Consider the following 24,185-nt stretch of genomic DNA (forward strand, 5'->3'; position numbering starts at 1 on the left):
TGTATTAATTCACATTAACTATCAAGGCCAGAAATTTTACCTTTGTACAGTGTATGGCCCAAATGTCTACTCACTGCCTTTTTTTCAGTCAGTTGTGACTTTGGGGCATAAATCAAGATGCCCCCTGGATTTGGGCTGGAGATTTTAATCAGGTAATGGACCCCTCAATAGATGGATTTTCCCCAAGGGCCTGTCACGGAGTGGGGAGGGGCCCTGCCCTTCCTCTGCTCATCTCTACAGTTCGTGGATCCATGACGCTTGTTAAATCCTACTGTAAGAGACTATTCACATCAGTCCAAGGTCCACCAATCATGCTCTTGAATAGATTATATTTTGATATCACAGATCTGGTTCTTTCGGGTACAGCAAGCTATCATAGGACCGTTAGCAGTGTCTGATCACTCTCCTATTTGGATAGATCTTGCGGTGGATAGGGGAGGTCATATGCCTTGTATTTGTAGATTCCCTTCTTTTTTGAAGCGAGAGAGTAAATTTTTAGACATTTAAAATCTTGGTGGGAATTTTATGAAGAAACAAATGCAGAATCTTGCACCTCCCCTATACTTTTCTGGGAAGCCTCTAAGGCTGTTCTTCGGGGAGAGGTGATAGCTTATATGAGTGCAAAGGCCAGACGTTTGTTGGCAGGTATAGTGAAACTGGAAAAGGACTATCGGATAGGGAAAAAAACATATATCCAGACCCCATCGGGCGTAAATAGAGAGAACTTGACAGCTGCACTGGTTGCCCTGAATTCATTTATAAATGAAAAAAACAAATTGTGTTTATTGGCACGTAGACATGATTTTCAAAGATTTGGGAATCTGGAAGGTTGTTAGCTTGAGTGGCTTGTTCTTGGATACACCAGTTTATCCCTACAATACTACAAAGCAAGGGAACCGCATCTCCAGCCCAGAGGGCATAATTTCTGCTTTTCATTCATATTTTAAGAATCTGTTCTCGGCAGAGCAGCGAGATTCGGGTCCTTCCGTATTGGACTACTTGGGGGACGCGGGTTTGCCGCGCCTCTCTTCTGGGATCCGATCTCAACTATCACAGCCCATAAGAGTTCCCAAAATTCAAAAGGTAATAAAATCACTTCCATTGGGATCCGCGCCAGGCCCAGGTGGCTTTTCCCATGAATATTACAAAATGTTAGAGTTTCAAATTTGCGGGCCCCTTTTAGCATACTATGAACATTCTGTCCAATGCTACTGACATAGACTTAGTGGATTTTGGAAATAAGCCCTTCATAGGGTCCTAGTGGCTTTAAAGAAGTGCAGATGATTTGATAGGTTGACACACTTCCTCCTGTATCATTGGCATTTCCTCACTGATGAACACAGACCGATATAACAGACATGTGTCACATGCAGTGGGTTACCTGGAATGCACAAGGCTATTCATGTATCATAGTGAAGGCTTGAGCCATCAGGCAGCAGAGCTTTCACATACTGTAATAGATACATCAGGAAACCCTGCCCAGGAGGAGCATTGGTATGGAGGCATCTATGCAGTCATTGTATGTGAACAAGACTATGAACTGTGTGCTATTGTTTCCTACCCTGCCTTGACCATCTAGAACCAGCTGAAGATGTCCTAAGTGCTAATCCACATTACTACTACTGTTTAGCATTTCTATAGCGCTACAAGGCGTACGCAGCACTGCACAAACATAGAAGAAAGACAGTCCCTGCTCAAAGAGCTTACAATCTAGTAGACAAAAAATAAAGTAATCAAATCAGTGTGTACAGGAAGGAGGAGAGGAGGGTAGGTGGAGGCGAGTGGTTACGAGTCAAAAGCAATGTTAAAGAGGTGGGCTTTGTCTAGATTTAAAGGTGGCCAAGGATGGGGCAAGATGTAAGGGCTCAGGAAGTTTATTCCAGGCGTAGGGTGCAGCGAGACAGAAGGCGCAAAGTCTAGAGTTGGCAGTAGTGGAGAAGGGAACAGATAAGAAGGATTTATCCATGGAGCGGAGTGCATGGGAAGGGGTGTAGGGAAGGAAGAGTGTGGAGAGATACTGGGGAGCAGCAGAGTGAGTACATTTATAGGTTAGTAGAAGAAGTTTGAACAGGATGCAAAAACGGATAGGGAGCCAGTGAAGCGACTTGAGGAGAGGGGTACTATGAGTAAAGCGACCCTGGCGGAAGACGAGACGGGCAGCATGATGGCTGTTGGGCAGCTAGTAGCTTTGAAAGTAGGTGCACGTTTCTACCAGGCATGTTGTAGATTATGTCCCTTAAGTATTACTTTTAAACTATTATCTTGGGAGAATACAAAAGAAAATAATTCCGTTTCTAGGATATTTTGTTCAAATATCCTAGAAACGGATAAAACACTAGCATAAAAACACTAACATACTGTGAAACAGTAATAGACTTAACTTGCTGTTCATAAGTGCTGATTTAAAGAGTAAAACCTCTGAGAGAACATCCAATTATAATAAATCCTTTTCCCTATTAGACACCTCCAAGGTATAAATGCACAGGAAATGGGCCTTTTTTGACAAAAAAAAAGCTCTAGAATTCTATTTATTTTCAAGCTACACTGTTTCCACAAAAAAAAAAAAAAAAAACAGAAAAAAATTGCATAACTGTCAAAACTTTACCAGTTTCAATAAAAATTGGGATATATCATCCATTTGCAAGAAACCTATGCCAACCACTTCACCTAAACGACTTTCCCACTGCAGCAGCTTGACCTTAGGCAAGTCACTTAACCCTCCATTGCCCCAGGTAGAAAAAAAAAAGATTGCAAGTCCACTAGGGACTACAAAAGTACCTGCATATAATATATGTAAACCGCGTTGGTTGTATCACAGAAAGGCAGTATATTAAATCCATGATCCCATTAACCTCTCTCCAGATACAAATCTACTATAATAAAACTCACCCTCAACGTTCTGAGGACACTGACGTCTGTGAAGCCAAGCTCTGACTTTCTTCAAAAAAGGTTCGAAGGTTCGTGGTGGTGAAGCCACCAAAATTGCTCTGGGCCCCGCCCTCGAGGGCGGAGCAATGGCAGAACAACGAAGGGGTTGGGAGGGAGGGGGGGAATCGCTCCGGGCCCTGCCCTCGAGGGCGGAGCAATGGCAGAACAACGAAGGGGTTGGCAGGGAGGGAGGCGGGGGTGGGAAATTGCTCCGGGCCCCGCCCTCGAGGGCGGAGCAATGGCAGAACAACGAACGGGTTGGCAGAGAGGGAGGCGGGGGGAATCGCTCCGAGCCCCGCCCTCGCGTCAACGTCATGATGTTGGGGGCGGAGCAATGCCAGAACAACGAAGGGGTTGCCCAGGGAGGGAGGGGGTGTTGGCGACGAAAACCTTGCTAGCGCCCGTTTCATTTGCTCTGAAACAGGCTTCTTTTACTAGTTTTTAATAAATGGTACGATTCTCATAGACTTGTGTAAGAGTTTCCAAAAAAGAGGTTGAAGAGTGTAGGCATAGCATATATACCGAACAATTAAAGGATCTTATTTGTAAAATATTATTGATGATAGGGAATTAAACACTGGTAATATTACAGCCCTAATGTATGAGGTTATATTTTTATTGTAAAATAATTGGGCATGCATCAATTAAAATTCTTTATATCTAAAATTATTTATAGTATTCCTGCTGCTAAATCAAAATGGTGTTAGTGTTATTTTTAAGTATTTATAAATCACAAAATACTGATAATATAGAAAAGCCACTTTTAAACAGAAGTTTAAATATTTAGTTCTATATTGCATGTTAAATAGAATTGTTTTTCAGTTCCTGAAAGTCAGTTGCTACAAATATTTAATATTCTTGAGGCACCATTTTTCCTACTTTAGATAAGTTTTCCTCCTAGTTTGCCTAGAAAGTCAGTCTGTTAGTATCATTCAAGACATGTCAGAATAGTGTAGAAGAGGTTTTCCATAAAGTTGCTGAAGATGGCTTTACAAATACTATAAATAAGTGGGAAAATGTTGCGGATAACTTGGCACATGTATCGGTTCTATATTTGAAACTTGCCAGAAAGCTTGAATGGGATTGCAATATTAGTATTTCTACATTTAATCTGACTAGATAGTGGTTAGTTATTACTTCTCCTTGGAAGCATGTGTTAGCATAATTTTTCTGCACAAACTAACCCCCCCCCCCCCCCCCCCCCCTTTTTACAAAGCCACGCTAGTAGCTGCTGGTGCGGTAATGCTGACACAGCCCATTCAAAGTGAATGGGCTGCGTCAGCATTACCGCGCGGCTTTGTACAAAAGTGTGTGTGTGGGGGGGGGGGGGGGTAAAACAATTGTCTGTTCCATATCATCAAGCTGATCAATCCATAGACTGGTGGGTTGTGTCCATCTACCAGCAGGTGGAGATAGAGAGCAAACTTTTGCCTCCCTATATGTGGTCATGTGCTGCCGGAAACTCCTCAGTATGTTCTCTATCTCAGCAGGTGGTGGTCACACACAGCAGCAGCTCTGGCTAGGCCTCCAAGCCTAATCCTTAGGTTTTGTTGAGGCCTGGGGTTGAGGGCTCTTTTGAGCAAGTGCAAACCTGGTGGTGCCAGGTCCCTCCTTTTCTCCCCCCTCCCGCTGGCTCCGTTTTAAAAAAAAAAAAAAATTTTTAAACGTCTTTAAAGGCGTTTAATTCGACGTTTCTTTAAACGTTCATTGCAGCTACTCACTGGGACACCAGTTCGTTACAGCTCGGAGCGGCAAGCAGGTAATTTTACCTTTTTATAGCGGGCAGGGGGTTCCCCGATTCTTCTCCTCGTGGCAATGGCGTCGGAGGGCGAGGGCGCAAAGGGTCGCTCCCCGGATCGCTGGAGCGCTTCTAGAGGGGATGCGGGGGTTTTACAACCGGATTCGCCCTTGATGGGTGATAGTTTAGTGACCGATGAATGTCCCGGTCGTTCCTCCGGCGTGGCGGTTTTTTCCCGCCATAAACGCCCATCCCCCGCTCCTCGCCTCCGCCATCTTGGCCGGCCACGCGGCTCGGACGGCTTCTTCGGGGCCGCCCTTGAGGTTGGAGACATTAATGCCATGAACGCCCTTAATTTGGGCGACGGCACAAAAGCGGCTAAAGTTAAGCGCCGTTCTTCCCGCGCGGCTCCTTCACGGAGTTTCGCGCCGGACGCCATTTTGGATGCGCAGCATGTCTCTCCCCCGCTATTGCGAGCGCCGGTTGAGAGTGCGTCTAGGGCTGTTGCCCAGGCTGCGGAAGTGCACAGTCTGGGGGGTTTCTCCCCCGAGTTTGTTTTGCTGCTGCATCAGGCTTTCCTCATGCAAAACGCTGCCCCTGCTCCCTCTTCTGATAAAGAGGTTGAGGTTCCCAGAGGTAAACGCCCTCGGGTTGATTTCCAGGCCTTGGAGGACTTCTGTCTCCTCCGATGTAGATGAGGGCAGCGTGTCTGAGGTCTCCCAACGATCCTTTGCGGATTCCTTGGAGGAGATAGATCCCCGCTCGGATGGAGTGGATGACCCCTCTGCAGCGCGGCTTTTTAGCCCAGAGGATTTGCCCAACCTGTTGTTACAGGCCATGGACACTTTGAAGATTTCCTCTCCGGAGGACGTCTCTCCCTCAGCCCCTGTTGGCTCTGCCATTATGCTGGGGACGAAGCGCCCGCCTAGAACCTTCCACGTGCATGATGCCATGCACACCTTAATTGCGGCTCAATGGGATGTCCCGGAAACGTAAAGTGGCTAGGGCTATGTCCCGCCTCTATCCTTTGGCTGTGAGTGAACGTGAGGCCTATCTGTGGCCTACCGTGGATTCTTTAATCACTGCGGTGACTAAGAAAACGGCGTTGCCGGTGGAAGGTGGCACGGCCCTAAAGGACGCCCAAGACAGAAGATTGGAGGCGGCCTTAAGGTCGTCCTTGGAGGCAGCTGCTTTAAGTTTGCAGGCCTCAGTTTGCGGCTCCTATGTGGCCAGGGCGTGCCGGACTATGGTGCAGCGGGCTTCCCCCTCGGATCATTCCTTGAGGGCTGATTGGCCGGCCCTGGAATCGGGCTTAGCCTATTTGGCAGACTTGCTGTATGATGTCTGGAGAGCCTCAGCTAAAGGCATGGCTCAGACAGTCTCTGCGCGGCGGTGGCTTTGGCTGAAACATTGGTCTGCTGACCACGCCTCTAAATCCCGCCTGGCTAGATTGCCTTTTAAAGGCAAGCTGCTCTTTGGGGTCGAGCTGGACAAAATCGTGACCGATCTCGGCACGTCTAAGGGCAAGAAATTACCAGAGGTCAGGGCTCGGGTTAGTACTCGTCCCGATACCTCCATACCGCCCGGGCAAGTCGGGTTCCTCTGCCCCCTCTTCCTTCAAGAGGAATTTCTCCCCCAAGCAGCATTCCTTTCGCAGAGACCGCCGTCCCGGAGGTGCTCCCTCCGGTCCTCCCCCAGGGTCTCGTACCCAATGACGGGGCCTTGGTCCACGCCCCAGTGCAGATTGGAGGACGGCTGTCCTCGTTTCTGGGCGAGTGGACCACTATAACTTCAGACGCGTGGGTGCTGGAAGTCATCAGAGACGGCTACAAGCTAGAGTTCTGCCAACCCTTAAGAGACGGGTTTGTACTCTCTCCCTGCAAGTCTCCGGTCAAGCTGTGGCAGTGCAGCAGACCTTGGACAACCTGATCCGCCTGGGTGCGGTCGTTCCGGTGCCAAAAAATCAGATTGGCAAGGGACGTTACTCCATTTACTTTGTGGTACCAAAGAAAGGAGGTTCTGTCCGGCCTATCCTCGACCTCAAAGGGGTCAATCGGGCCTGGAAAGTGAGGCACTTTCGCATGGAGACTCTCCGCTCTGTTATAGCGGCAGTGAAGGCAGGAGAGTTCTTGGCTTCCTTGGACATCAAGGAAGCGTACCTGCATATTCCCATCTGGCCTCCTCTCCAACGCTTTCTGCGTTTTACAGTCCTGAGACGACACTTCCAGTTCAGAGCCCTCCCTTTCGGGTTGGCTACTGCTCCGCGGACCTTTTCCAAAGTAATGGGGGTCATAGCGGCCTTCCTGCTAAAGGAAGGAGTACAAGTCCATCCTTATCTGGACGACTGGTTGATCCGAGCCCCCTCTTATGCAGAGTGCGGCAAAGCTATGGACCGGGTAGTTGCTCTTTTGAGCTCCCTGGGATGGATCATCAACTGGAAGAAGAGCCAGCTGCGCCCGACTCAGTCCCTGGTGTATCTGGGAGTTCGATTCGACACCCAAGTGGGCAGAGTGTTCCTGCCAGACAATCGGATTGTCAAGCTTCAGGCTCAGGTGGACTAGTTCCTAGTAGCCTCTCCTATTCGGGCTTGGGACTACGTGCAGCTGTTGGGCTCTATGACGGCCACGATGGAAGTAGTGCCCTGGGCCAGGGCTCATATGAGACCACTACAGCTATCTCTGCTGCTGCGCTGGACTCCGATGTCGGAGGATTATGCTGTGCGCCTTCCCGTGGACCCAGCAGTGCGCAAGGCGCTGAGCTGGTGGACGCAGACAGACAAGTTGTCTGCAGGATTGCCTCTGGTGACCCCGGAGTGGATTGTCGTCACGACAGACGCCTCTTTGATGGGCTGGGGAGCCCACTGCTTGGGAAGGACAGCGCAGGGGCTCTAGTCTCCTGCAGAGGCAAGTGGTCTATCAACCTCCTGGAACTCAGAGCCATTCGGTTGGTGTTATTGGAGTTCATCCCGGTACTGGTGTTGAAGCCTGTACGGGTCCTGTCGGACAATGCCATGGCTGTGGCCTATATCAACCGCCAGGGAGGTACCAGAGCGCCCCTCTAGCCAAGGAAGCTATGAGTCTTTGCCAGTGGGCGGAAGCGAACCTGGAGCAGCTTTCAGCGGCCCACATTGCCGGAGTCATGAATGTCAAGGCGGACTTTCTCAGTCGCCATACCTTGGAGCCCGGAGAGTGGCAACTATCTGCTCAGGCGTTCTTGGACATCACGAAGCGCTGGGGCCAGCCGAGCCTAGATCTGATGGCGTCATCGGCCAATGGCCAAGTGCCGCGCTTTTTCAGCAGAGGACGGGACCCTCGATCCCTGGGAGTAGATGCTCTTCTCCAACAGTGGCCGACACAAGAGCTCCTCTATGTGTTCCCGCCCTGGCCCATGTTGGGCAGGGTGCTAGACCGGGTGGCAAAGCATCCCGGCAGGGTAATCCTGGTGGGTCCGGATTGGCCCAGACGTCCCTGGTATGCGGACTTGTTCAGGCTCTCAGTCGACGATCCTCTGCGGCTGTCAGTGGAGCAGGGCCTGTTACATCAGGGTCCCGTGGTGATGGAGGATCCCTCTCCCTTTGGTCTTACGGCCTGGCTATTGAGCGGCAGCGTCTGAGGAAGAAGGGCTTCTCAGACAAGGTCATCGCCACTATGCTGAGAGCGAGGAAGCGCTCTACTTCTACTGCTTACGCCAGGGTTTGGCGTATCTTTGCAGCATGGTGTGAAGCAGGCTCACTTTCTCCCTTCACTGCTCCAATTTCTTCAGTGTTGGCGTTCCTGCAAGAAGGTCTGGAGAAAGGCCTGTCGCTCAGTTCCCTTAAAGTCCAGGTAGCGGCTCTGGCTTGCTTCAGGGGCCGCCTGAAGGGTGCTTCCCTGGCTTCGCAGCCAGATGTGGTGCGCTTTCTCAAGGGAGTTAATCACCTGCGCCCTCCTCTGCACTCAGTGGTGCCTGCGTGGAATCTCAACCTGGTGCTAAGAGCATTGCAGAAGCCGCCTTTGGAACCCTTGTCGAGGGCATCTCTGAAAGACCTGACGTTGAAAGCAGTCTTTTTGGTGGCTATCACTTCAGACAGAAGAGTTTCCGAGCTCCAGGCGCTCTCATGTCGAGAGCCTTTTCTGCAGTTCACTGAGGCAGGAGTGACTATTCGCACAGTGCCTTCCTTCCTGCCCAAGATTGGTTCTCGCTTCCATGTGAATCAGCAGCTCTGTCTCCCTTCCTTTCGTAGGGAGGACTACCCAGAGGAGTACTCCGCTCTTGAATATCTGGATGTGAGACGAGTCATCATCAGATACTTGGAAGTGACCAATGATTTCCGGAAATCGGATCATCTGTTTGTCCTGTTTGCAGGTCCTCGTAAGGGTCTGCAGGCTGCTAAGCCTACAGTGGCAAGATGGGTCCAGGAAGCCATTGCAGCGGCTTATGTGGCCGCGGGGAAGGTGCCGCCTATCCAGCTGAAGGCTCACTCCACGAGAGCTCAGGCGGCCTCGATGGCAGAGGCCGGATCCGTCTCCTTGGAAGAGATATGCAAGGCGGCAACGTGGTCTTCGGCTCATACATTCTCCAAGCATTACCGTTTGACTGTGGCTGCACGGGCGGAGGCCCGGTTTGGAGCTTCAGTGTTGAGGTCAGGGATTTCTATGTCCCGCCCTGGGTGAGTACTGCTTCGGTACATCCCACCAGTCTATGGATTGATCAGCTTGATGATATGGAAGGTAAAATTATGTATAATCATACCTGATAATTTTCTTTCCATTAATCATAGCTGATCAATCCATAGCCCCTCCCAGATATCTGTACTGTTTATATTCTGGTTGAATTTTAGGTTCAAGTTTAGCCTTCAGTTACTTCAGGAGGACTTCGTGTTCAAGTTCTTCTTTCACTTGGATTCTTCAAGAGTTGAGACGACTTTGTGTTACAGTGAGCTGCTGCATTCCTCTCCCCTCCGTTTTACGGGGCTGGATTGAGACATAAATTCTGCCGGCACTCCCTCCCGCTTCGTGCGGCTGTAGGGCAGCTTTGTACCCCTCCCGCTTCGGCGGTGCTAGGGTCAGTCAGCTCCTCCCGCGGTTGCGGTTGCAGGATAAGCCAGATCCCCCCGCATCGGCGGGTGTGGTGTCCCTCCCCCGCTCCGCGGGGATGAGCTGGACGGATTCCCCTCCCCCACTTGTGTGGGGATGAGCTGGGTTAATTCCCCTCCCCCGTTTCGGCGGTGGTGAGCTGGGCAGAGTGTCCCTTCGTGGGTGTAATTCTCTAAGTGCTGAGTCCTGCGGATGGAGCTTTGATATCGACATACTGAGGAGTTTCCGGCAGCACATGACCACATATAGGGAGGCAAAAGTTTGCTCTCTATCTCCACCTGCTGGTAGATGGACACAACCCACCAGTCTATGGATTGATCAGCTATGATTAATGGAAAGAAAATTATCAGGTATGATTATACATAATTTTACCTTTTATACGTGGTGATTTACTTCTTTTTTTATCCTCTTTCTTGCTGCTTTATTTGTATTCTCTAATAGTAAAGTTTTGTTGGGCAATTAATTGATTTTATGTTCTCTATATTTTATAAGCATTCTGTTTTGACTACCTGTTGTAAAGTCTTGATTTTGAATATCAGCCATCTGTGGGACATTAAAGACAAAACATAGTATGATTTAATAGTTAAAATTAAATATATATATATATATATATATATATATATATATATATAGAGAGAGAGAGAGAGAGAGAGAGAGAGAGAACACACACACATGTCTCTCAGGGAATATATATATATATATATATATATATATATATATATATATATATATATATATATATATATATATTTAAAATTGAGACTGTACATGTTTGTATTTTCTTAAGAATTGAAAGTATTGTATCACAATACATTTTACATTGCTGAAAGGAGTACCGGTGTCAGATTGCATTCAAGTTCTAGATAAAACACAGGTTTGACAGCTATCCATAATCCAGAGCTGCATTAGAATCTTGTCTTATTGTAATTTCTTTCTATCATGATTTCATTGCCATCCTACTAATTCCAGTAAGAGATTTAGTCCAATATAAAAGTGTTACCTACAACTTGTTGGCCATTATTTTCTAAAAAGTAACCCAAATTATTAGAAAACTTTTGCTATGTGTAATACTAATTTTGAGCCTAATGTGTGATCACTTTGTAGGAACCTTATATGGAAGGAGTAAATCCATTCATTAAGAGTAATAAACAACGCATGATCATGTTTTTGGATGAGCTTGGGGTAAGAATATTTTGTGTATATATTGTATCAAAAAGGCATGCTACATCATAAGAGCTAAGATGCTGATGTCCACAAAGGGGGAAGAAATATCAGGATTTATATGTAATGATTTCAAGGTAAGGCGACAGAACAGTCGGAGATGAAGAGAAGCTAGTGTACATAAGGAATGATACCTCACGACAATAAGTCTAGAAAGAGATTACCAAAATGGTATGGGGTTTTCATTGGAAACCTAGTGAAATGAGACTTCTTACCTGACTGGCATCCATTGGCTTATATGACAAGTGTCTTCAGTCTATAAACTCCATTGTGGTGTCACTAGGAATCGGTGCTCTCACCTTTACTTTTTAACATGTTGGTCCATTAGTCTTCCGGCATTTAGTGCTCATTACCATGCAGATGACATTCTTCTTCACTGTAATGAGCCTTCCAATTCTGACCTTTGTCCTTTTCAGTCTTACCTGGCCTAGATTTCTCTCTGTCTTATTTGAATCCATCTAAATCAGTAGCATTCCGGTTTACTGATCAGTCAGTACATCTGTCCTTTTCTTCCTCATTGTTCAGCTCCCCTTTCCAATTAGTAGATCACTTCAGATAGAAACTAGTATAGACTACCAACTGCAATTTGATTTTAATATTTATTTGCTGTCATTAAGTGCTATTTTTCCACTCATCAGTTTCATTCGATCCAGACATTTCTAAATAATGGAGATCAGCAGACAGTTATTCATGCTCTGTTATGTCCCATCTGGTCTACTGCAGTTTGTCCTAGACAATTTACCACAGTTCTCTCTTAAATGTTTACAATATGTTCAGAATGCGGCAATTCAAGTTATGTGTCAGACTGCGTTTCCCCACTCCTCTTATAAGTTACGTTGGCTTCCAGTACATTTGTTTTCAATTCAAAATTCTTATGTTTACACACAGCACTATTTTTAGAGATACTCCATTTTATCTGTCATTCTTACTGGTCTTGTACAAACTGCCTTACCTTCTGAGATCCTTAAGTGAATGGCTTCTTTCTCTTCCTACATTGCATAAAGCTTGACTTGACAACTCATCACTCAGCATTCTTTTTCCTGACTCCAACTCTGTGAATTCTTTGCCCCAACCCTTACATCAACCATTCCCAACCCAGTGTTTGGGGCACATCTATTCCCACTGGGTTTTCAGGATATCCACAATGAATATTCATGAGTTAGATTTGCATGCAATTGAGGCAATGCATGCAAATCTATCTTTTGCATATTCGTTGTGGATATCCTGAAAACCCAATGGGACTAGGTGTGCCCCGAGGACTGGGTTGGGAATGGCTGCCCTACATACAGAATGCTAAATTCAAAGTTGCCTCAGGACTAGTCTTGCTTTTCCTTCCTGAGTCACAGGTCAGTGGCATTTCAGCATTGCATGGGTTCAGCACCTTACCATTGAGTTAATATTTGCATTTGCCCTGTCTTGTCTCTTACATCTAATTATAATTTTTTTTCTTGTCCTTTTTAGATTGTGGAGTTCTTTTCTTTATTCTATATGTCAGTTTTTTTTCTCTGTAAACTGCTTTGATGTGTTTTACAAAAAGCAGTATAGAAAATAGCTAATCTATATAAATAAATCCCACCTCGAAGCACTGAACTCCTGTTGTCTTCAACACCTGTAGTCTTCTTAGGCTAGGCTAGCAGGACCACTCACCCTAACTCATAGACCCGCCCTCAGCCACGCCCCCCCAGCCACACCCCATCTGGACATAAAACGCTACCTCAACGTTCTGAAGACAACCTGCTGAAAGTCATCCCTAAACAGTTCGTAAGTTCATGGTGGTGAAGCCTTCCAAATCATCATCTCTATGCCCCGCCCTCGCGTCTAATGTCATGACGTCGAGGGCGGAACACAGAGAGTGAAGGGACTGCAACCCCCTCCAACAAACAACGAACCAGGCATCCCTACTCCTCCCCCTGACTAGGAATCGCTACACAACCTCCATTGCCCCAGGTAAAAATATCGACTCAACATCACGAAGCCCCGCCCCCTACCCCCTTCCTTCCTCGCCGCATCACGAATCCCCTCCCCCCCAATCCACCGCCTCCCCACCCGCAACGGCTAATACAAACTCTGTCGTGCTGCTGCTGCTTCTCCTTTCCAGCAGCAGCAGCCAGTACATAAAGACAACAAAACAAAAATCTAATACAACGCACCTCCGTAGAGACCCATCTCAGATTGGCAGATGTCTCTGCAGCCGCTCCTTCTCTACCCTCAACGTCACTGCCCCTGCAGGGACACCCCGGAGGAACGCACAGATGTCAGAGGGGAGAGGAGGAGCGCCTGCACAGATGTGTGCCACTCTGAGATGGATCTCTACGGAGGTGCGTTTTGCGACAGTGTTCTTTTGTTTTTCTACTCTATCTACCAGCTCCTGCTGCTCAAAAGGAGAAGCAGCAGGGGCCGGCCACCGTTAGCATTCGCTGTTGTGGGTGGCGAGGGGGTCCATGAAGGCACGGGGGGAGGGGCCAAATTAACTAGTGTACCTGAATGTAACTCACGTTGAGCTACTACTGAAAAAGGTATGAGCAAAATCCAAATAATAAAATAAATATATTTGACCACTTGGAAAAGAAAATATCTTTTGGTTCCATACCATCAACTCTTCCTGGCACAATATATAGCTACTTTAATTCAGAAAGTACAAAAGAGATTCTCCGAGGACAAGCAGGCTGCTTGTTCTCACTACTGTTTTCTTCTATTCCGCGCTGGAGAGAGACGTGTTACCGTCTCTCTCTCTCTGTCAGCCCCGGAAACCGGATGAGTTTTTCTCTTTACGTACGCGTTCGCGTATTTTTTCTTTCTTCTGTTAAAAAAAAGAAAAAGAAAAAGTTTGTCCCCTTGTCGTCTTTTAGCCGCGAGGGCGCCGCGTTGCGGTCGTTTTCTTTTTTCGGGTGTGCTTTTCACCGCCACCATCGACGACTTTGACCCGATCCCTCGAGGCCGGGGGGGTTCTACCTCCGCTTCATCTCTACCGCCGAGCGCCGATGATGGGCACCGAAAGAAAACCAAAAAGCACCGTCATCGGTCGCCCACGGCGCACGGGACTACCAGTTCCGGCGCCTCCAGAGATGATTCGACACCGACGAAGCGGCAGTGTCGAGAGGAGCGTTCCCCCTCGGTTGAAGAGGTGTCGCTGTGTCAGTCCATGGGTGCTTCGGTACCGTCTCCTGGACCCGAGCAGCTTCCGGCACCGACACCCACAATGACCGCGCGGCCACAAGACCGCAACGAGGCGCCCCGCAGCTAAAAGACGACAAGGGGACAAACTTTTTTTTTTTTTTTTTTTTTTTAACAGAAGAAAGAAAAAATACGCGTACGTAAAGAGAAAAACTCGCGGGCGATCCGGTTTCCGGGGCTGACAGAGAGAGAGAGACGGTAACATGTCTCTCTCCAGCGCGGAATAGAAAAAAACAGTCGTGAGAACAATCAGTCTGCTGTCCTCGGAGAACATCTGGTATGTATCATTCACTGTCTGGCACATTTCACTAAGGCTGATTTTAATGTCATATAGTAGAGACTGAAGAACGTGCTTTTGAAATTGCTTAAGGGATTTCTGCCTCAGCCATTGCTGCCTTGAAGGCTTGCTTAGTTAAGAGCTTCAGAGCTTAGAGAAGACATCAGTATCAAGTTAACTGATGTCCCTTGTACAGGAAATGGTTAGTAATAGAAAAGACCACTGCATTACGCTGAATTATCCTGCAGTATTTGCTCAGGTCTCAGAACACTCATCTAGTTGAACCAGCACCTTACATTGAATACGTTTCTGGAAATTCTCTGGCCCAGCAAAAAACTTAAACTAGGCCACAGCAAGGGGTAGAATATAACCCAGAGAGCCTGCTACAGCTCAGTCTAAGCAACCTTTATCTTTTTTGACTAAAACATATTTTTCGAAAAAAAAGGAGACCATAATGTCAGACTCCTGGGTGCTTGGCATCAACTCAGGATATCACCTTCACTTTCTATCTCCTCTTTCAGAAGGCCCATTACAGTCATATGCCCAGTTTTTTTCAAGAACAAGTTAACTTGCTTCTCCAAATCAAAGCTACAGAACTAGTTCCATTCAGAGAAATAAAGGTTCTCATTTTTGTTAGGAAAGTATTATTCTCCAAATGATTCGGTGTTTCTGGTTTTTGAACTAGACTTCGGCATTCCTGTTCTTTCAGTGAGTCAAATTTCGTGAGTTTTTATCCCTTCTTTAGAGACATGTTTCTCCCTCAGACAGACACAGAACCATTTTTGCATAATTCTTCAAATATTTAGTATTTGAGTTATAATTATATGATTGTGGTATTTCATGTGATTTAACGGCATTGAAATGTGCTCAGATATATGCCCTTTTGGCAGATATATTTGGAGTCTGTTTATAAATGCTTTATACGCTTTCCAGTATACGGAAAGGAGTCCATGTCTGTCCTTTTGGCATGGGATACAAACCAACTCTCCAAGGTACAGAAAGTCAGACATTTTGGCTCACTGAGGAGAATAGGCATATTTTAGATAATTCTGAAAGCAAACACTGTATCTGTATTTTTGGGGAATGAAATATTCCAAGATAGCATCGTTGTTTTACTACAGGATGCAGTTAGTCTTCTAGTCCATATCTACCCTTCTGGCACCCACCTGAAAACAAAATCCCTTACACACACATACTCATAAATTCCTACATCATCTCACCAAATGCAAATTATCCCCAAAGCATAAACTGTTCCTTTTCCCCCTGTATATATAAAGATGTTGTGAAGCTTTGCAGTGCCTCGGGAAGAATGATGCTGAGGGCCAGAGGGATTGGCAAAGCCTTAGGGTGATACAAGAGAGAGGATGGGAGTCTCCTGCTGGGATGGATGTCCATGGCCCCTTTGGAACTGCATAAAAGCAGTTGTGTACGAATTGGATTCTTCTCCACCACTGTAATGTCAGCAGCATGAGTCTCCTGGGTCTGACCAGTGACAATCGTGTGGTGGCTGTCTCATTTCTTTTGACGGTCCTGACCTCCAATGCACATCACCACAAACCAGAAAAAACATCCCTACGGTAAACCCAAAGAAGGTAGAAGTACTAAGGAATGCTGGCCAACCAATAAAACGTCTGTCCAGAGGTTAATTGTAGCAATTTTTAAAAATTGCAATATATATACAGACTCAACATGGACCATGTTTTCGCAGTAAAACACGGAGGAGGAGTGGCCTAGTGGTTAGAGTGGTGGACTTTGGTCCTGGGGAACTAGGTTCGATTCCCACTGCAGGCACAGGCAGCTCCTTGTGACTCTGGGCAAGTCATTTAACCCTCCATTGCCCCAGGTACAAATAAGTACCTGTATATAATATGTAAGCCGCATTGAACCTACTATGAGTGGGAAAGTGCGGGCTACAAATGTAAGGAAAAATAAATATTGCCTGCCTCCGCAGTCAAGTATCTGTTGGTATTTAGCTCAACTATAATAAAACTGGTGAACCAAAAGGTACACTTCTGATTTTCAAGCTTCCAAGAAGCACTGTTTCCGCACATATATGCCAGATTAGATGTATTTGCAGAGCAGCTGTTATAGTGGAACTTGAACCCTGATTGGTAGGTTCAAAGGTTGGTGTACTAGCCATTACATCACAGTATCAAGCTGAAACACTGGCTGTGTCAAGTCTGTATATATCTTGCTATTTAAGAAATTATTGCTACAATTAACCTCTGGACAGACATTTTCTCCGAGGACAAGCAGACTGCTTGTTCTCACATATGGGTGACGTCCAACGGCAGCCCCAGGATCGGAAATCTTCCTAGCAACAAAGCTTGCTAGAGCCCTCGCGTGCACGTGCGACCGTCTTCCCGCCCATAGCGCGAACGTGCCTCAGTCTCTTCTTTTCCGCGGCTCAGTGCGGCTGTTTTTTGGCTGTTCTGCACCCCAGAGAGCTCTCACAGCGTTTTTGGCGTTTTTTTGCCATTTTTTGTTGTTTTCTGAGCGAGTCGCTCGTGTTTCTTTGTCTTTAAAAAAAAAAAAAAGTTAACTTTTTTTCCCATAAGTTTCCTTTCGTTGTCGTGAGCGGCCATTTTGGCCACCCGTACGGGTTTTTCCTTCTTTTGTGCCCTTCTTTTGGCACCATCGTGGATTTTGACTTCGCCGCGATTTTCCGTCCATGACCGCGAAGCTCGCCAGTGGCTTCAAGAAGTGCACGCGGTGCAGCCGGGCAATCTCAGCCACTGATCCACACACTTCGTGTCTTCAGTGTCTTGGGGCTGGTCATCGCCCCGACGCTTGTACTCTGTGTCTTTGCCTAAAGAAGCAGACACAAGCGTCGAGATTGGCCCAGTGGGGAGCGCTTGTTCTGAGCCGTGCCTGGTCCTTCGACGTCGGTAGCGGTACCGAGATCATCAGGGACAGTATCGATGTTGGCACCGGAGAGCATCGACGTCAGGAGTGCAGGTAATGGCTGTCCAGAGACCTTCTCATGCTGGCAGCCGTGAGCCATCGAGTGGGTCTCCACCTCCATCGAGGACTCCTGCGGTACAGGCCCCCCAGGACCGACCTCTTTCGGCCCCGAGGAGGCGTGTGGATTCCACGTCCTCGGTACCGGGAGGTACCGGCGACGTGCTTCGTTTGAAGGCAGAGAAGCATTGTCATTGGTCACCTTCCCGTCACGGTACCGAGAGCTCCGGGACGCCGAAGGATTCGGCACCCTTGAAGCGTCGACCCCACAGCCTTGTTCGACAGATGCTTTAGATGAGCGCCTCCGAGCCATCCTTCCAGGGATTCTGGAAGGACTGCTGCGACCATCTGTTCTGGTACCAGTGGTGCTTGCGCCGTCGGTACCATAGAGAGATACGGCGGTTGGTTCCACACCCGTGGTGCGGACTTCGACGCCGATACCGCTTGCGGCATCGGCCTCAGCTGCCACCCAAGTTGACTCCCCGTCAACGTTGCTGGAGGGAGCTTCGTCGCCGGCGGCGCGGGAGTCTTCTCAGCATCGCCATCGAGGACATGGTTCCTCGGCATCGAGACGGGCCCGGCTTTGGACTGAAGTCAGAGAACTCGTGTCCGATACCAAAGGGGAGGCCTTGTGGGAAGCAGAGGAAGAGCCAAGATATTTCTCTGAGTCTTGCAGTCTTCCTTCTGATCCTACTCCTTCGCCAGAGAGAAAGCTTTCTCCCCCTGAGAGTCTGTCTTTCTCTTCCTTCTACGGCCATTCCCTTCCCTGTGGTTACTGAGGATGAGCCCAGGGCCGAGATGTTCGAGGTCCTGGACTATCCTTCGCCACCTAAGGAATCATCCACTGTTCCTCTGCATAATGTCCTGAAACAGACATTGCTGACGAACTGGGCGAAGCCATTAACTAATCCCTCCATCCCCAATAAGATTGAGTCCCAGTATAGGATCCATGAGGACCCAGAGTTGATGAAGACCCAGTTGCCTTATGACTCTGGCGTTGTGGATTCTGCTCTCAAGAGAGAAAAGAGTTCTCGGGATTACGCCTCGGCGCCCCCGGTGCGGGAGTCTAGAACTCTGGACTCTTTTGGGAGGAAGGACTATTGTTCTGCTATGCTCGTGTCCAAGATTGTCATACCAGCTCTACACGAGCATCCACTTGAGGAACAATGTGCAGCAGCTGGCGGACTTGGTCGATAAGCTCCTGTCGGAGCAGGCCAAGCCTTTTCAGGAGGTGGTCAGGCAGCTGAAGGCGTGTCAAAAATTCCTGTCCAGGGGTGTTTACAACACTTTTGATGATATGTCCAGGGCCGCTGCTCAAGGGATAATGATGTGCAGACTCTCATGGCTGCGTGCCTCTGATCTGGAAAATAGTCCAGCAGCGGATTGCGGATGCTCCTTGCCAGGGGGATAATATTTTTGGTGAGAAAGTCGAACAGGTGGTCGAGCAGCTCCACCAGCGGGACACCGCCTTCGACGCCTTCAGCTTCTACCTCACCAGGTAGACGTTTTTATGGGGGAAGGAGGAATGTTCCCTATGCTTCTAATAGGCATAGGTACAATCCACCTTCCCAACAGCCTGCTCAGGCTAAACCCCAGCGCGCTCATTCACATCAACAGCGTGCGCCTCAACAGGCCCCTGCAGCTCCCCAGCAAAAGCAAGGGACGGGCTTTTGACTGGCTCCAGGCGAGCATAGCCGCTATAAAAGTGTCCATGCCGATCTACCGGTTGGGGGGAGGTTAAAGGTTTTTCACCAAAGGTGGCCTCTTGTAACCTCCGATCGGTGGGTTCTTCAAATAGTCTGGCTAGGATACTCCCTCAATTTGATATCCACACCACCAAATTGCCCACCGGGAGCTCAGTCCTTCATCTTCCAGTACAAGCTGGTACTTGCAGGGGAACTCTCTGCCCTTCTCAGCGCCAATGCGGTCGAGCCCGTGCCACCGGGGCAGGAAGGGCTGGGATTCTATTCCAGGTACTTATGCAAAAGAAAACAGGGGGGATGCATCCCATCCTAGACCTAAGGGCCATGAACAAATATCTGGTCCGAGAAAAGTTCAGGATGCTTTCCCTGGGCACCCTTCTTCCCATGATTCAGGAAAACGATTGGCTATGCTCTCTGGACTTGAAGGATGCTTATACTCATATCCCGATACTACAGCTCACTGGCAGTATCTTCAACTCCGTCTGGGGACACGGCATTTTCAGTATTGTGTGCTACCCTTTGGTCTCGCCTCTGCGCCCATAGTGTTTACAAAATTCCTGGCAGTTGTAGCGGTGTCGCTGTGCAGATAGGGAGTGCATGTGTTCCCTTATCTCGACGATTGGCTGGTGAAGAACACCTCGCAGGCAGGAGCTCTACAGTCCATGCAGATGACTATTCAACTCCTGGAGCTACTAGGGTTTGTGATAAATTATCCAAAGTCCCACCTTCTTCCAGTTCAAAGACTAGAATTCATAGGAGCTCTGATGGACTCCCAGACTGCTCATGCCTACCTCCCCAAGGCGAGGGCGGACAACCTTCTGTCTCTTGTTTCCTGGGTCCGAGTGTCTCAGCAGATCACAGCTCGGCAGATGTTGAGATTGCTCGGCCACAAGGCCTCCACAGTCCATATGACTCCCATGGCCCATCTTCACATGCGATCAGCTCAATGGACCCTTGCTTCCCAGTGGTTTCAAGCTGCCGGGAATCTAGAGGATGCAATCCAGCTGTCCACGGGGTTTCTCAAATCCCTACATTGGTGGACAATTCGATTCAATTTGACCTTGGGAAGTCCCTTTCAAATTCCTCAGCCACAAAAAGTGCTGACAACGGATGCATCTCTCCTCGGATGCGGAGCCCATGTCGATGGGCTTCACACTCAAGGACGTTGGTCCCTCCAGGAAACCGGATTTCAGATCAATCTCCTGGAGTTGCGAGCAGTCTGGAACGTTCTAAAGACTTTCAGAGATCAGCTGTCCAATCAAATTATTCAAATTCAGACAGACAATCAGGTTGCCATGTATTACATCAACAAGCAGGGGGGCACCGGATCTCACCCCCTGACATTACTCTTGAGTCTGCCCCCCTTCAACCTCAATTCATGTCCTCTAGTTCTATCGCCTTCCCGTCTCTGGAAAAGGTTTGTTTGAGGATTAATACCTTTCAAATATTTGAACGTCTGTATCATGTCACCCCTGTTTCTCCGTTCCTCCAAGGTATACATGTTCAGGTCAGCAAGTCTCTCCTTGTACGGTTTGCAACACAAATCCCATAACATTTTCGTAGCTTTTCTTTGCACCACTTTCAGTCTTTTTACATCTTTATCAAGATACGGCCTCCAAAACTGAACACAATACTCAAGTGGGTCCTCACCAACGACTTGCAGAGGGGCATCAACACCTCCTTTCTTCTGCTGGGTATACCCCTCTCTATGCAGCCTAGTATCCTTCTGGCCACGGCCGTCGCCTTGTCACATTGTTTCTTCACCTTTAGATCCTCGACCCCAAGGTCTCTCTCCTGAGTCGAGCTTACTCGAGGGGAAGTGCAGTGAGATGAATTGTTCTGAATCCATTTTATGTTTTTGAACATTGGGAGGAGGAGTGACCTAGTGGTTAGGGTGGTGGACTTTGGTCCTGGGGAACTGAGGAACTGAGTTCGATTCCCGGCACAGGCAGCTCCTTGTGACTCTGGGCAAGTCACTTAACCCTCCATTGCCCCATGTAAGCTGCATTGAGTCTGCCATGAGTGGGAAAGTGTGGGGTACAAATGTAACAAAAAAAATAGTCATGTTTGCTAAATATGATATACACACTCATACCTGTGCACATGAAAACATAGACACACAGGGACTTATAAGAGATTTACTATCGTTTACTGTTGTTTGTGCATGTGTCAGTGTAGTGTATCTGTGTAGCTAAATATCTCTTCCTTGCTTGTAATTTCAAGTCTGAATTTACACCTGAATGTTTTATGGTAACTGTATCCTGGGATACTGCTTCAGATTTTCTCATTGCGAGTGGAGGTGCTTTAAAAATAGAGCACTTGTTAAACTTATGTAGTATCCTGTAAGAACAACATCCTTGTATGAAGCTACATATAGACATGCTCACACAAACACATGGCCATGTCGGGTATTTGTATTAATAAATCTGCCCAGCACTCTTATTACCTTGGTCTGCTTTTGTTTGCTGAAGTTACATACAGACATGCTCACACAAACACCTTTCAAGCTATTATCTTCTTCTCCTGTGATTGCGACAAGTGAAACGTAACAATTAGAAATAAGGTACTATCTCATAAAATATACAACAATGAATAATTAAGAACTTCATTCTACAAATTTATGTTGGAAAGGATTCCCAAAGCCATGCCTCTGTATGTTTGCCCCACTTGTTTAAATGTGCATGCCACATATATTTGATAAACATTTTAGTCCATAGTTGATAAGCAGTGACATGAAGTTATACTCATATCTAAAGCATTTTGGAACTACTTCCTCTTGCCCTTCCCTGGACCATGCTCATGCATGTTCTAGTTGCCTCTGCTTGCTGTTGATTTCTGTTTCTTGCACTTCTGAAGAAAAGCCATACTTGTATGGTTAGCTTGAATTGAGAGGCATTTGTGGGAAAGGTGTGTACAGTGTCATGATGGTTAGCTAAAGATAATTTGTACGTAATTTTTATTGATCAAGGTGGGATTAAGGCATGGGTAAATTAAGCACATGCCTAGGGTCCTCTCAGATTTGACCAGGCAGAATTTTGCCCTGCTATGTCTGCTGCTGGCAGAAAGAATTGTGGGAAGGAAACGAGCCTCCACTGCCTGCAGAGGTTGTCAGTTTGCAAATGAAGTTAGCAACCAATATTCTTTCGCTGCTGCTGCTGCTGCTTCATCCACTGGTTTCTCTGCATGTTGGGTTTTATTTGTCGGGGGTCCATCATGCTTTTTTGTTTGTGAATCTGCTATTAATTACACCTTTTTGTATCTCAGACACTTGCTTATGGCAGGTGTTCCCAAACTTGGTTCTTAAGGGCTGCAATCCTATCTGACCATCTGCTGCTTCTGAAAAGTCAGGTTAGGTAGACAATACACTGAAATTTTCTGCCCAGTGTGTGGCAGCAGCCTAAAAAGCAAACAGTATGCTAGGAATTATTAGGAAAAGGATGGTAGATAAGACCAAGAATACTATAATGCCTCTATATCACTCCATGGTGTGACTTCACCTTGAGTATTACGTTCAGTTCTGGTCACTGTATCTCAAAAAAGATATAGCAAAATTAGAAAAGATTCAAAAAAGAGCAACCAAAATGATTAAGAAGAGAGAACTCCTCTCATATGAGGAAAGGCTAGAGAGGTTAGGGGTGTTCAGTTTGAAAAGAGACAAGAGGAGATATGATTGAGGTCTACAAAATCCTGAGTTGAGTAGAATGGGTAAAAGTGGATCCATTTTTCCCTCTTTCAAAAAGTACAAAGACTAGGGGACACTCAATGAAGTTATATGGAAATACATATGGAAATACTTTTAAAACAAAAGGAAATATTCCCTATCATCAAGCCGATCAATCCATAGACTGGAGGGTTGTGTCCATCTACCAGCAGGTGGAGATAGAGAGCAATCTTTTGCCTCCCTATATGTGGTCATGTGCTGCCAGAAATTCCCCAGTATGTTCTCTATCTCAGCAGGTGTGTGGTCGCACAGCAGCAGCTCTGGCTAGGTCTCCAAGCCTAATTGTTTAGGTTTTGTTGAGTACCTGGGGTTGAGGGCTCTTCGTGAGCAAGTGCAAACATGGTGGTGCCAGGTACCTCCTTTTCTCCCCCCTCCCGCTGACTCCGTTAAAAAAAAAAAAAGATTTTTAAATACGTTCAAAAAGGACGTCCATTTGCAGCTGCTCACTGGAACAAGTCGTCACTGCTCGGAGCAAGAAGCAGGTAATTTTTACCTTTTACTAGCGGGCAGGGGGTTCCCCGAACGGTCTCCACGTGGCTATGGCCTCGGATGGCAAGGGCATGAAAAGACGCTCTCCGGAACGCGTTCGCGTGCCTAGCGGGGGGGCTCGAAGGTAGAGTCGCCTTTTTTTGGGCGCCCTTTCAGAGCCGGGAGAGTTTCCCGGTTTTTCCTCCGGCGCGGCAGCCTTTCCCGCCTTAGGCGCCCATCCCCCGCTGGCCGCCCTCCCGGCCGTGACCGGCCACGCTGCTCGGACGGCGTCTTCTTGGGCCGCCCTCGATGAGGGAGATGTTAACAGCTTGGTCATCTTTAACTCGGGCGACGGTAAAATGTTGGCGAAATTAAAGCGCCATTCTTCCCGCGCGGCTCCTCGGAGTTTCGTGACGGACGCCATTTTGGACACGCAACACGCCTCTCCCCCGTTCCTGGGAGCGCAGATGGAGGGTGCCTCTAGGGCTGCGGCACAGGCTGCAGAAATGCACAGACTGGGGGGTTTCTCCCCTGAGTTCATTTTGCTGCTGCATCAGGCCTTTTTTTTTTTTTTTTTTTTTATTTATAACTTTTAAATTACATACCAAAGCAAAGCTTTATCAAGAAATAACACAATATCAATAACAATAATCGTTATTTGGGAAAAATCCCATAGGAAACTATTAATCTTCATAGTCCTCTACTTAGCGAGACTGAAATGAAACCTTACAAGAGGATAAGGATATTTACCAAAGAAATATAAAAATATAATACAAGTATGGCATCAGGTTGTCACTAATAAACAGATAAAGTCCGTTCTGTTGGGTCCTTATGGCGGGTTAGGTAGCTTTGCATTCAAAAATGAACGAAGTTGCAAAGGCTCAAAGAAATGATAAATCTTATTTTCATAAAAAACTAC

At 47.3% G+C, this 24,185-nt stretch overlaps 1 protein-coding gene across 1 annotated transcript in view; it reads left to right on the forward strand.

Annotated features, from left to right (window-relative positions):
- RASA1 (RAS p21 protein activator 1) overlaps positions 1-24,185 on the forward strand; it is a 385,986-nt gene that overhangs the window by 340,789 nt on the left and 21,012 nt on the right. Inside the window, exon 23 of the mRNA XM_030193361.1 lies at positions 10,846-10,923. Coding sequence (XP_030049221.1) covers positions 10,846-10,923 — 78 coding nt within the window. The remainder of the gene's footprint in view (positions 1-10,845; positions 10,924-24,185) is intronic.

The sequence above is a fragment of the Microcaecilia unicolor genome, chromosome 2, assembly GCF_901765095.1.
Source record: "Microcaecilia unicolor chromosome 2, aMicUni1.1, whole genome shotgun sequence".
NCBI lineage: Eukaryota > Metazoa > Chordata > Amphibia > Gymnophiona > Siphonopidae > Microcaecilia > Microcaecilia unicolor.